The following is a 14,431-nucleotide window of genomic DNA, read 5'->3' as shown; positions in this document are numbered from 1 at the left end:
GAGAGACTAGAACTAGGAGGACAGAGTTTAAAAAATAAGGGGCGTCTCATTTAAACAGGAGATGAGGAGTTTTTATTCTCTTAGAAGTTCATAAGTCTTTGGAACTCTCTTCCACACAGAGTGATGGAGTCAGAGTCATTAACTATTTCTAAGGCAGAGGTAGAATAATTGTTGTTTGATAAGGAAGTTAAAGGATATAGGGATGAGGCAGAAAACAGGAGTAGAATCTTCAATCAAATTAATCATGATCTTATTGAGTGCCAGAACAGACTAGAAGCGCTGACTGGTCTCGTGCTCCTACTTCCCACATTCACAGATTCACCCATTGTGCTAGCCCACTGTTAAACTTATTTTCAGTTTTTTTTTGCCTTGGTGATATGAAAATTTGTTTGATCAGAAACCTGAGCAAAAAAAATTCCCTTCTAAAATCTAATATGATTTTTGGTTGGGTCACTAATTATGCCAAAATGGAAATTTCCCCACAGGAATTCTTAGTAAAATATATTAAATAAAACCCAGTTTCTTCAAAAGCCTGATTGCACGTTAAGTTTATGGTTAGTGGAGAAAGAATTTCCAAATCAAATTAATGCCGCAATGTTCATGCAGAACCTGGGGATCCTATGTATTATTTGCAGAATTAATATCCCAGTCAGGCTTCTGCAAATACTCTCATAGGGATCATATTCTCCATTTGCTCCCCATCCCTGGTTTCCCTTTAACTAGGGCATTTCAGAGGGAAATTACATGCCAATCATATTGCTGGGGTTTTGGAGTTATATGGAGGCCAGACCAGGTAAGGATGGCGATTCCTTTCTTCAAGACATAAGTGAACACGATGGGATTTTAGGACAATCAACAATGGTTTCATAGTCACCACAGACTAGCTTTGATGAGTGTGAAGAAGATAGGGGTTCTCAAGGGAAGGAGTAAATATCAATTCACTCACCTCTCCCCTTGAGTTTTATTCTTTATGAAGCAAAAGTATTCCCAGATTATTCCATAAATGTAATTTTTTAGACCATCTAATGACAGAAAGCTCAATTTACTTCTTTATCATTGAAGGAGCAAAATGTTATTCAATAACAAGGTTGCTACTGTCTCTGATACTGAAATCAACTGCCTGTAAGCAAGGTCAATATTGCACAAAGTGCTGGCCTCCTAAAACTTTAATATTTTTCATTCATTGTACACTTGTTTCCTTCCTATTCAACCTATAATCTGGTCAAATCATGCAGAATCAGAGAACTGTTACAGTGCAGAAGAGGCCATGCAGCCCAACGTACCTGCACTAGTTCTATTACCCATAACCAATCTCCTGCCTTTCTCCCCCATATCCCTGCACACCATGTCTATCCAAATAATCATCCAATGCCCTCTTGAATACCTCAATTGAAGAATGAAGAAAAGATTCTGTTAGTATTGGCAAAGAAGCAGATTCATGAAGAACTGAAGACAAAAGAACATGAGCCATTCGCTTGTCTTCTCCTCTCAGATGCTGATGGGCAGTCTTTCTATTTCCAACATTTTCTGTTTTTGATTAAGAGTGCCAACATTTATATCATTCACCTTTCATCTCTGAGAATGGGAAAGACCATGGCTGGGATTTTGCCAGTTCTCTGGTGGTAGGTTGGGAGAGCTGGTAAAACAGCGGCATAAATAATTGGGAAAATTGGCCTACACCTTCCCACTACTCCAGTATACTTTCAGACTGTGCGAAAATCTGGCCAGTAACATTAATCATTCATCCCACCATGATGTACTCTCCCAATACTATCTAATTTTGTAAGACAAAATCTATAATTATATTGCTGAATGTTTCTCAGAGCCCTGTGGACATTGTAAGAAAATTTCATCCACCCACTACTGGAATTCACAAAAGAGACATTCCACTATTAAGCATGCACTGACAAGAAAATCTTTTGGATGTCATTCAGATAGTAGTCTAAACATGCTGTGTTGCAACTTACATGGTGAACTATTAATTACAAAATGACTAGAAGCTTTGGTGCATCCATTTGTACTTCCCTGTCCCCCAAGTACTCCCAAATAAGTATAATTGGCCAAAGATCAATAAAATGTATTTTTAGTTCATTTTATTTCTTGCAATGCAAGTCCGCCCCCATGTTTGCCATAGCTATTTTCAGTATAGCCTTCATCAAGTTGTATATATTATCCGTGGAGAACTTTTTCTGATCATTATCAATATTTATCCATACATTCTTAAGTAGTTTTAGTGGTTTTGAATCAAAATCTCACTAGTAATGTCTTCAAATAGTTCATAATTCTATAAAGCTTTTCCTTGACATTATGTGCATTCCTTGTTGCAAAAGGATGAAATAATGCTCAAATTATAATAAAGAAAACAAAAATCTTAAAATGCCTTAAGTGTGTAGGCAGGTCAGACTGTGTCTGTAAACATCAAAGTTAACAATTCAGGTAGTTACTCCTCACTAGGGCTCGCCTAACTACGAACACACACTTGAAACAGTAACTGATCACCTTTTCTTCCACTTGTTAACTGACCTGTTATCTGTTTTGGTAGCAAAGACTTTGGTTCCTGTTCTTTGCACACTTGAATTGAAATGAGCCAAATGGTCATTTGAGTACTGTGAGCAGATCTGGACACCTTGCGAAGGATAGACTGACTTGGAGGGAGTACAATGTAGGCTTACAAGAATGATACCCACACTTTCAGGGATGAATTTATGAAGAGAGATTGTATAAATTAGACTTGTTTTCTCTAGAGTTTAGAAGGTCAAGGGTGATCTGACCGAAGGCTTCAAGATATTAACAGGAAAAGACAGTGTAGATATAGATAAACCATTTCCACTCGTTGGGGATTTCAAGAACCAAGCAGCACAGTCTAAAAGTTCGGGCCATACCATTCAGGAGAGATGTTATGAAGCACTTCTACACATTTCTATACACAAGTGTGATAGAGGTTTGGAACTCCCTTCCACAAATGGCAGTGGATGTTGGCTGAGTCGTTAGTTTTAAATCTGAGGTAGATACATTTTTGTTAAACAAATGCATTAAGGGCCAACGGCAGTTTTATGAAGTGAGGCTATGATATGATCTCATTGAATTGCAGAACAGGCTCGAGGGGCTGAATGGCCTACGTCTGTTCGTATTTTCCAATGTCGTCCTTGCTTTATCTCATGTAAGTGGAAAACAATCTAAATGGGCAGTGAGCAGCACCTAATCTTTCAAAGTACTATATAGCATGTTCCACTATAGATTGTGAATAGCTAGTCAGCTCCAGATGAGTGAATAATAAACAGTAAGGTGTTGTGATTCTCCTGAATGAGCACCCATGGGAAAAAAAGGCATACATCTGGTGAAAAAGTCATTTGCCTTCCCTGGTGAGAGGAGTGTTACAGAGTGTCTGCCTATTCATGTGAACTCAAATGTTGCTCCTTTGAGGTGAGAAGAAATAATTTGCACAGTATTATTAATTGAAGTGCATGTGCAGAAAGTATACATGCCACCATAATGAGAGAGCAGAGGGGGATTTTTAAAAAAAATTCATTTGGGGTATCTTTTGCTTGAAACAAATAACAAAACATTAGTGCCCTTTCTGCAAGGAAACACTCAACCCATTTTGTCCCCAGTACCACTAGATGTTCAACAACTTATTAAAAACGATTCTGTCCAGAAACATTTCTCACCAAGAATTTCTGCCCTCACACTCCACCCATTTAGCTCAACAAGCAGCTTAAATCCCTGATTTTATCTTGCGGTATGAGGGATGGAGTGTGAGGAAGCGTCCATGATGGTGTCAGTGATCATTTTAAGTGCTGGGCTTCTCCGCCTGTTTTATCACAGAAATCACCCCAAGCCTGGTACACGTTAAGCAGTAGGTTAAATTTATCCATCCATTCATTAATCAGCAGGTGAGAGCAGGATTTTGCATATCAGGATAGAATTATTATGAAAATAAGGTAGGTGGTGCGATGTGGGGAATGTGCGAGATTCAAAATCGACTATGATCAGAGAAGGCAGATATAAGGTTTCCTCTTTGGGCCTGGAGAGTATAGTATGATAATATTTCTTCACAAGAATTTTTTAAAAAATCTTTTAAGGTTTATTGATACCAGTTGACTCAAATCATATCAGACCTCAGATTTTGCTGGTGGATGTCAGTCTGTTTGAATTGTATCGTTAAGGTAAGGGATAAATGGATGGAGGGCATTGACTAATGAAGTATTTTGAGGACATTGAAATGGGACTGCTGCGACATTTTAGGTGCGGCTTTTAGGCAAGGATATACAATGCTGCATTCTGTGAAAACATCTACATTCAAGCACGGTGGCTCAGTGGTTAGCACTGCTGCCTCACAGCATCTGCTAGCTGAAATGGGTGCAGGCCATACCGAATAGACATTTTAACCTCCCTACCCTCCGCTATCCATTCAGCTGGTTGGACAGGGATAAAAATTAACTCTTGTTTGTTTTATTCTCCACTAAACAGCAATTTGCATTTTTAAACAAAGGTACAATTTTCTGCTAGAGAAGAGGTGTTCAGTTACAAAGTATTCATGTTGCCAACAGACAATTTTCTTTCAACAATGAAGTTCAGAGGCATAGCCCAGTGGTAGGGAGGATTTCTTCCTGAGCTAACCGCAGACTGAGTGAAGGATTCCAACTTCACTGCCATGCGGTGGGAGTGAAAGGGAATAAAGCAGCGTTTAGATAGCAGATTCCCTTGGAGTTTTTCATATCTAGTGTGGATCCTGACCTGACGGTAGGTCACTGTGCCCTGGGGTATGGATACAGATAAGCCTTTCCCAAACCAGCATTAAAGGAGTCATCCAGAACTGTATGTGCACAGTCCCCAAACAGCTGAGTCTTAAAGTAGTGCTGGAAGGAGTCTGACTTCAGGCCAGTCCTCCACACGAGGATGGTGCATAGCATTCCAAAGTCACAAGAGAAGCATACTTCCATATAAAGTTAGGGTAATGGTTCCTGTGGTACAGTGGCAGTGTCCCTACCTCTGAGCTATGATGCCTGGGTTCAAGTCCCACCTATTCCAGAGGTGTGTCTGAACAGTTTGACTAACAATATCTATAAATTCAAGGCAACAAACTGACTCTTTTCTTGCTACATAATTAAAGAAAAAGATAATTCAGAGATTGAGGGAGAAAAGAGTATTCTGACAATACTAGAAGTATGGCATGTCCAGCAGCATCTCACACTCAATGGTTTTAAGTCTCCAGAAAACAACTACAGGATATTCCAGAGATCCCTGCATAGATTTTGAAGATATCCACTTACATTAGCTAGGAGCTATTTAACATCTTCAATTTAAGGTGCTTTGATTTTGCAGCAGACCTGTGGTCTGAATTTCTAACACCCACATCTTTTGTAGAGATAGTAAGAACTGCAGATGCTGAAGTCATAGATAACACGGTGTGGATCCGGAGGAACACAACAGGCCAGACAGCATCAGAGGAGCCATGAAGTTGACGTTTCGGGTCGGGACCCTTCAGAAAAATCTGAAACGTCAACTTTCCTGCTCCTCTGATGCTGCCTGGCCTGCTGTGTTCTTCCAGCTCCACACTGTGTTATCCCCCACATCTTTTTTGGCTGATGTGAGGCCCCTTAAGATATCTGGTGGGATTGCAATTAGCTTGCAGATAGTTGTACAAAGTTTGTGTAGTAGATGTCAGTCCCACTGGCATAAGCCTTAATGTAACATAAAGGCAACTTTAATTGTCTGTAAAATACTTGGGAAGAGAAATAACATAAGAAAAGCAGACTTTGAGAAATGATAAAGTATGAAAGTAAACCACAACACATTTGAGAAATCTCCAACATGCCTAGGGTACATTAGCTTATGTTTGTATTTCACAATCTGCCACTCCCAAAACATACTTTCCACATACATGCCATCTCCTCACATATTTGATATCATGGTCATGTAAATATCATGGGGAAGAGGGATAGCATATGAATGAGTTCAGTATCTGGACATTGTACTTACTCTGGAATCTCGTTTGCAAGATGGCTTGAGAGTAGAGAAAACAAGGACATACATAAGACACAAAACAGACACTACACAATGAGAAAACTGGGACAAGCACAAATCACTCGTTGAAGAAGAATTTCCAGCAACCAGATAAAACAAAGAAAGGCAAGAAGGCTTCTTGATACAGAAAAACTGCTTCATAGTAAGATTTCTGTATGGATTGACCAGTTACATATGAAGACTTAAAGTGACACACAATAGACTTAACCATTAGAACAACACAAAATCAAGAGCCAAATTGAATGTTTTTACAGTGAATCTTGACCTTCCTAACCTTACTTAGCCTCGAATACTGCATTTTCAATACACAAGTTCAGTCAAATCTTGAAAGGTCTTCAGAGTTGCAGCTGCCTGTTGGGGTTAGCATCACCTTATAGTAATTATTCTTTATGTTTGATGGTCGAAAGTGACCTTGAAAATGGAAGGAAGCCCTCATTCCCCAAAGCAGCAATTTGTAGCGAAAGTAGATCAACTTGGGTGATACAAAAATAGTACTTATACCGGAATTAGATATTGATTACTTATGATTTCAAGGCATGTGCAAGCCAGGACTAAGACAACTTCAAGGGCGTGTGTGTGTCTGTGTGTCTGTGTGTGTCTGTGTGTCTGTGTGTGTGTGTGTTTCTTGTCCCACTATCTGTGAGCATTGTCCTCACAGTTAAAGAAGCATATTAACAAGGTTGGCTGGAATATTGATTGGCAAGTTAGCCAAAAGACCTCCACATACATCAGTAGTGTTAAAGCAGAGATTGGATAATAGTCATTCTGCTTATTTGCTCAGGTGGTGAATAGTGTACAAATTTCCAAAGCTAGGGCAAAAATAAATTTCAAGACAATTTGGTATTTGCTTATGTCAAGTACTGAACATTTTATCGACTATTATTCATGTGCAAAGAACACGACATACCTTCTTGTTACTGAATTGTGATATTCTATGAATGTCCGTCCATTAAAAGCCACAGATTCACTTTCACCTGCGGACTTCTCTTCAAGTGCTACAGAAATAGGGGAAATTGTAGTCAAATTATAGTCAGCCATTTTAGAATAAAATTAAATACATGGCATGAAAACAACAAATGCTGGAGATTACAGCGGGTCAGGCAGCATCCGTGGAGAGAGAGCAAGCTAATGTTTCGAGTCTAGATGACTCTTCATCAGAGTTATCTCGGCTTGAAGCGTTAGCTTTCTCCCTCTCCATTGATGCTGCCTGACCCACTGAAATCTCCAGCATTTGTTGTTTTCAGTATAGATTCCAGCATCTGCTGTAATTTGCTCCTAAATACATGGCACAGTGCAAATGTCCCATCAAAGGTATTTGGAACACATTTGTTTTCAAGTCTGAGCAGAGAGACATACAATGCGAAATTTCACAACTGAGGGGTCTCAAGTCATATCTTTAAGTGGCTGATGACGCTACAGAATTTGCTTGCTGGCCTGATTAGGTACAAACTGAAATCCAGTTGACTTATATCCTTAGTAACAGAAGGCTGACAAATTAGACAACGGAGCCTGAGCTTAAAATAACAACGGCCTAGCCCTGTCACTCTTGGACACATCTCAAACTAGCCTCCTGAAAAACAAGTCGCGATTTGTGGGGCAGACAGTATGATGTTCAACAAATAGCAGTGAAAATCCAGCAGTCAATCAAATATGCAACTTGTGCACTCAAGCATATCCAAACAGATCTGTAATTTATCTTGCATCTGTCTCCTAAATTTTAGGATGTATTAGTGAAATTTATTTTAAGGGATTTCCTAATGATGAAGTCAGCCACTACACTGCTTGATATGGGATTGACTCATGTAAAGTAGGAAAGTCCCAGATCTGATTCCCCATCTGTATTGCATTAACCGAGATGGGTGACTATATGACACTAGCTACCCACAGTAAAACTAGACTGGAGGGGTGAGGCTCAATTTGTGGGGTTCATGGGGGTTTGGCGGGGGGTGGTGGTGGAAGGTGTAGAAGGCGAATAAAACAGCTGGGCTTTCCATTCCAACTATTCCCCTACTAAGGAATGTATCTGAGCTGAACTGACATGTGGATATTGAACAAGTTGGTGAGGCATGTCCTGTGCACATCTATGATAATGCATTGCCTGGTTCACACAAACTGTTGTCACTGGAGTGAAGTACTGCAGGTGCCTGACATACCCAGTACCTTCAAAAGGAGGCCTGGAACAGAAATTGTAACACACTGGCTGCTTCCAAATTTATATTATGAAATTCACAATTATTTAGCTGTTTATAGAATATTAAAATATTAGTGTCTGCTTAGATTGACATACTGAACGGTATTTACAAAGTTCATGTAACAATATATATAAGGCAGATTGTTCATTACACTATTTATTTAAGAGCATTTTTGCAAGTATAAAGTACAGGTAGCTTTTTACACGCAACATTCTTTTATCAATAGTAACAAGTGTCAATTCAGTTTTCAATAATGGCTTGGGCAATGAGTTGACACGGCCTGGAGTGACCCAGCTCTCTTTGTCTGTCTGTGCCAAGTTCATTGACCTATAATTGAGTACTGCCAGCAGTGTGGTTTGGGTAGTAGTGAACTTGCCTTTGAATGACATGATTTGGGGTTCAAATTCCACTGCAGGGCATGAGCATGAAAATCAATGCTGATGCTGTGTTGCAGTACCAAGGGAGAACTTCACTGATGGAGGTGCTCCCTTTCAGGTATCTATCAAGCCAAGCTTCCATCCAGAAGGTTCCCATGGCACTATTTCAAAGACACTTTGGCCAGTTATCCCCTGTCCTGGCCAACATTGATTATCTCAATTGGCTGGACACTGGTTTGTATCAAGGTGATACCAACAGTGTGAGTTCAAGTCCGGTACTGGTGAAGTCACTATGAAGTTCCCACCTCATCAACCTTGCCTTCTCTAAATTAAACAGTCTGTAGTCATCTGGGACTATGGTGACTTTTATTTCCACATTTTTAAAAATTCATTTGCAGGATGTGGGAATCACTGGCTAGGCCAGCACTTATTGCCCGTCCCTAAATGTCCAGAAGGCATTTATAAGTCAACCATATTGATGTGGGTCTGGAGTCACGAAGGCCAGATTTCCTTCTCTAAAGGGGAATTAGTGAAACAGGTGGGATGTGACAGGAGCTAGATTAATGCAAGCATTCTTCTTTTCTGCAATTGACCTCAACCCTAGGCTGGAGAAGAGGAAAATGAGTCAGTGTTGCCACTTCCGGGGTGGAATCTTCCATGAGCAGTGAGAGATCCTTTCAGTTCCTTTCAAGGGTCTTCCTCTGGAATTTGATTGCACAGGATCAGTGAATGGCCTTCCTGTCAGGAGCTGCCAGCCAATCAGATGCAAAAGCTCCAGCACTCAGCAGCGCCAAGGAGAAAGTTGTGGCTGCTATTGAAAGTGCAACTCGAAAGAGTCTCCCAGGATCCAGAATCAGAGAAAGTGATATGTGAAGTGGGGAGGGGTTTTAAAGTGTTGGAGTAACGAGGAGAAATGGGGCAGGAGATACAGAAGCAAAGGTAAAGGAGATGGGGGGGTCTCTCAGCGACCAACCCCTGTCTGACGTCCGTGGCCACTGAGTGCCCTTAATCAAAAAACTCCACCTCGCACCCCCCCTCTTCCAAACACACACTCTCAAACACACACACACTCTTTCTCCATCTGAGGAATGCTGCATAGCGACTGGCCTGCCTGCTGCTGGGTTAATTCCAGGATTCCCAGCTGGAAGAGTCCCTTGAGTGGTTCTTAACTGGCCAATATCTGCAATTCAGGAGTGTAAATTTTTTTTTGAGAAAGCTTTCATGATATATGGGTGCCAGTGACTAAAACAGAATGTATTATTCAGAAGGCAGTTAAAAGTCAACAATATTGCTATGGTTTTGGAATGACATGTAGGCCAGAACAAGTAACAATGGCAGATTTCCTTCCCTAAAGGGCATCAGTGAAACAGATGGGTGTTTATAGCAATTGATGGTCGTTATTTGTTCACTATTCGGCTAGCTTTTTAATTCGAGATATTTATTGAATTCAAATTTCACTATCTGCCAGGGTAGGATTGAAGCCCATTATTTCACATCTGTCTGGGATTCTGGTGGATTGAAATTACCACTATGCAACGTCCTCCCCTTACTCTGCCTGCCTGGATGAGTGCAGGTCCAACAACATGCCAGAGGTACAACACCATGGGTGGCACAGTGGTTAGCACTGCTGCCTCACAGCACCAGGGGCTAGAGTTTGATTCCATGCTCAGGCAACTATCTGTGTGGAGTTTGCACAGTCTTCCTGTGTCTGCGTGGGTTTCCTCCAGGTGCTCCAGTTTCCTCCCACAGTCCAAAGATGTGCAGGTTAGATGGATTGGCCATGCTAAATTGCCGAGTAGATTGGGTGGGTTATAGGGGGATGGCTCTGGGTTGGATGCTCTGAGGGGCGATATGGACTTGTTGAGCCGAAGGGCCTGTTTCCACACTGTAGGGATTCTCTGATCTATGACCATTCAGGAAAAGCCAGCTCACTTGATTGGCACCTCAGCGTTCACTCCCTTCACCGCTGATGCACAGCAGCAGCAGTGTGTACCATCAACATGATATACTGCAGCAATGCACCAAGCCTTCTTAGACAGCACCTTCCAAACCCATGACCTCTACCATCTCAAAGAACAAGAAAAGCAGATATGTAGGAAGTCCACCACCTGCAAGTTCGCCTCCAAGTCGCTCACCATCCTGACTTGGAAATATATTGCCGTTCCTTCACTGTCGCTGGGTCAAAATTCTATAACTGCCTCCCTAACACCACTGTGGGTATTACACTGCAAGGGGTGCAGCAGGTCAAGTGGCAGTGAGCTGCCACCTTTTCCAGGGCAATTTGGGATTGGAAACAAATGCTGGCTTAGCTAGTGACACCCATATCGCATGGAAATCTCTTAATAATAGGAAGGTCAACCATGGAACTTGCTGTTCAGAATGTACTTCTGGCAGAGGTGGGAAGGCAGTGGGAACTGGGTACACCATACCATTGGGTATGCCTTTCCCACCTCCTTTCTCGCCACCTCCAGAAACACAGGATTTCTCTCTTGATCACCACAAAGTGGCTGATGGAAATGTGTGGAAGTTGGATTTCGGTTTTGTGCTTTGTGTAGGTGTCAGACCTCTGCTAATCCACCGTCACAGCTCACAAGCCCAATAAAGACTCCGTACCTTAAAGAGGAAAACAATTGTTGAAATAAAATAAGAGACAATGACCAGAATTTCACATGAAACACGACTACCTTTTTCACACTGTGATCCTGAAAAACCACGCTGGCACATACAATCATATTCCCCGAGTTTTGGACTACAGATTCCGCCATTGCGGCATGGACTACGCCTGGCTGTGCAGGGATGAGAGCGGTAATTGGAGATCTCCATTGCCTTTCTAATGTTTTCTTTCTTAAGCAGTGGAATAGATTTTATTGAAAGCTAGGAGAAAATGCAGAAGAGAAAAACAATTAGCAAACAATCACCATTTCTTAAACTCAGGAAAGGAGCTAAGAGCACTCATTTGATTAAGCCATTTTGTTTTGATGAATTGAGTTCCAAAATTCAAGCTTGCTTTTATTTCAAAATAAACAAAACTCAATCCACAAACTAAATCAATTTTTATTCAGAGTTGGAGAAGGAGAATGGGTACCAGATGCAATCTGGTGCAGCTTGTTATTGACGCCCTCACCTAGCCTCTGAAAAGCAATTGGCTCACCTTCAACTTGGGCTTGGACAGCAGGATCCCAACGGTGGTGAAGAACCAGTGAGAAATCCCCAGTCCTCTCATATTAGCAGCTCCATTGGCTGAGCAGATGGAGGTTGTTAGTCTGAAGATGGGGAGGGGGCCACTTTCTTTTTTACTTTTAAAGACCCACAGTGGCCTGTTCTTGATCTTGGAGGGGCAACTCATCCAGAGTGGCCAGAGCTTGAGGTTGTGGTCCAGTGCCCATTACTGATGCAGGAACAACATGGACACCAAGGGTCTCCAGACTGAGTCTATCATGTTGGCCATCACTAATGCAGACTGCCAACATTGATGACTGGAACTCTCAGTTGATGCCAGAATATGGCCTTCATTGGGCGTCCCTCTTGACAAAATGAGTTTGTAGATAATAGATGCTCCCTGCTTGGGTAAAAGCAGCAGGTGTGACGGAAGGCCAGTTTCTGAAAACAGCTCGGGTTGGAATTGTGACAGGCAGCCAATGGAATGGTGTCAAATTACAGGCCCAACCTTTATGATCCAGAGCCCACCTTTCATTGAAAATATGACCCTGATTCAGTACGTTGGAGCACAGGAATAGGAATAAACCATTCATTTCCTTGAACCTGTTCCATTATTCAACTTGTATCATAATTCCATCAATCCAACTTCTTTCTGTAATCTGTAGTATCACTGCCGAACAAAAATCTAATCAATATCAATTTTGAAATGTTCCATTGATCTCCCATCTGAGTATCTTCCCTCAGGGAGTGTGTTTAAGATTTCTACGACTCTTCATGTGTAGATAAAACTTTTTTTTGGGTGCAGTAAAGAATGAGGTACAGTTAAGGAAGAATGGATAAAGGCAGGAGTATAATTTTGGAGGGAATAATAGTGCTTCAACTCTTTCAAAATAGAAAAACAAGATGTGTTAACTCGGCACTGTGCACTGAAGGAAAATAAAATGCGAACTCTTGATGCCACTGTGCCAAGTTCCACTTTTTACTCTAGCCAAATCAACAAAAAAAACTCTGTAAACTTAAAACTCAACATGTGTTATAAATGTGTATCCTCAACATAATTAACAGAACATTCTCAAAACAAATTAAAAACTGGATAATGGCCAGGACAAATACTAAGAAAATGGACAAATCATAACATTGAGCACCAATCTTGGAGTAGGGGACGAGGCTAATTAGAATAAACATCTAATAATTTTTAATCAGTTCTCTGTTCCCAGTTCCTCAACTGAATAAAACTGCTAAAGTTTCTCATTCTATTTACCTTCTGAATTGCTCCTTTAAATCCAGATGTGATTGCAGCTGCACGGGCAAACTTATTGAGATCTGGTGCTCCACCTACATACAAAGCTTCCTTGAGGTTCAGTGCTGTGTGCGGCGTCTTGGGGATGAAGAACATTTTTTATTTAATTACACAAACAGACTGAGATGATATTTGTCTGAATAATTATGCATCAAAAATTAAGCCAACAGCCAACGTGACATAATATTACAATGTAAAGTCAGTCTGTCAATGTAACAAAAAGGTTTTACACTGGTGGATATTTTATTTTGTTAAACCTGTTTTATGACAACAGTTATACTAAGAGCTTTTCGTTTCTCAGTGGCTTGCAGTAACAAGCTAAATTGATTATTTTGAATAGGACAGACTGACTTTAAGCTTCAGGACGTTTATTCAGGATATAAATCTGTAACAATGGAGTGACAAATTACTTAAGGTATGAGGTGGCAGGGACAGGGTGTTGTTGATGTTGCTTGTGGAGGACGAAAAACGACGAGTTTTTCTGAACAAAGACAAAAAATAGTTTGTGGAAAGAAAGAATAACTGCCGAGAAATCTTAGTGAACTGGAATTGAAACAAAGATATTCCAGTTTAACCAATATCTCTGATTCACACTACACTATTGAAGTCTGTTTCTGATTACAATTTTTTTGAAAGAAGAAATGCTACTTACCACATTTCAGCATTAGGTTTAGGATTTGAAAGGAAAAGATTTAGTTGTAATAGCTTTAAATAGGAGCTTGTTTTGAAATAAAAAGGACTGGAGGTGTTGGAAATAAGTAACACAATCAAAAATTGTACTTTCTCTCGACAGATGCTGCCAGACCTGCTGAGTTTTTCCAGCAATTTCTGTTTTTGATCTTTTCCAAGTACAGAAACAAAAAACAGGAACTCAGCAAGTCTGGGAGCATCTTTGGGGAGAAAGCAGAGTTGACATTTCAAGTCCAGTGACCCTTCTGCAGAACCTTATTTGAAATCTCTCTCCAAACACATGTCATATACTAATGAATTTACAGTGGTGACAAGTAAATCCTTTTCACATTCCCCTGTTCTGAGAAAGGGTCACTGGATTGAAATATTAACTTTGCTTTCCCTCCACAGATGCTGCCAGATCTGTTGAGTTCTCCAGCAAGTTCTGTTTTCTGTTTCTGGTCTCCAGCACCCACAGTTCCTTTGTTTTAATTGCTGGAGTGACTTTAATGCGTGTCAGGAAGATCTTCATTCAGACATTTCTCCTGGCTGCCACTCTGCCCTCCCCAAAAAGACTGTTGTTAAAGTCTAAAAAATACCAGTGAACAGCTGACATCTGTGGGTAAAAGTGTGGATCAGGTCACGCCTGTGACTTGTTCAAACTTGTATATGTTTAAAATAGAGTCGTTCACATGACAAAAACAGAA

The 14,431-nt window shown here is 40.8% G+C and overlaps 1 protein-coding gene across 2 annotated transcripts in view; it reads right to left on the bottom strand.

Annotated features, from left to right (window-relative positions):
- The window catches only part of agrn (agrin), a 503,633-nt gene that overhangs the window by 29,121 nt on the left and 460,081 nt on the right, over positions 1-14,431 (bottom strand). For both annotated transcript variants that reach the window (XM_048614989.1, XM_048614990.1), the window contains 3 exons: positions 13,017-13,133; positions 11,281-11,470; positions 6,935-7,022 (listed from right to left, as the gene is read on the bottom strand). In XM_048614989.1, the coding sequence (XP_048470946.1) occupies positions 6,935-7,022; positions 11,281-11,470; positions 13,017-13,133 (395 nt within the window). The remainder of the gene's footprint in view (positions 1-6,934; positions 7,023-11,280; positions 11,471-13,016; positions 13,134-14,431) is intronic.

The sequence above is a fragment of the Rhincodon typus genome, chromosome 31, assembly GCF_021869965.1.
Source record: "Rhincodon typus isolate 14 chromosome 31, sRhiTyp1.1, whole genome shotgun sequence".
In the NCBI taxonomy this organism is placed as follows: domain Eukaryota; kingdom Metazoa; phylum Chordata; class Chondrichthyes; order Orectolobiformes; family Rhincodontidae; genus Rhincodon; species Rhincodon typus.
Note: the sequence above shows the minus strand (reverse complement) of the source record. Positions and strands in the feature narration are given on the sequence as shown.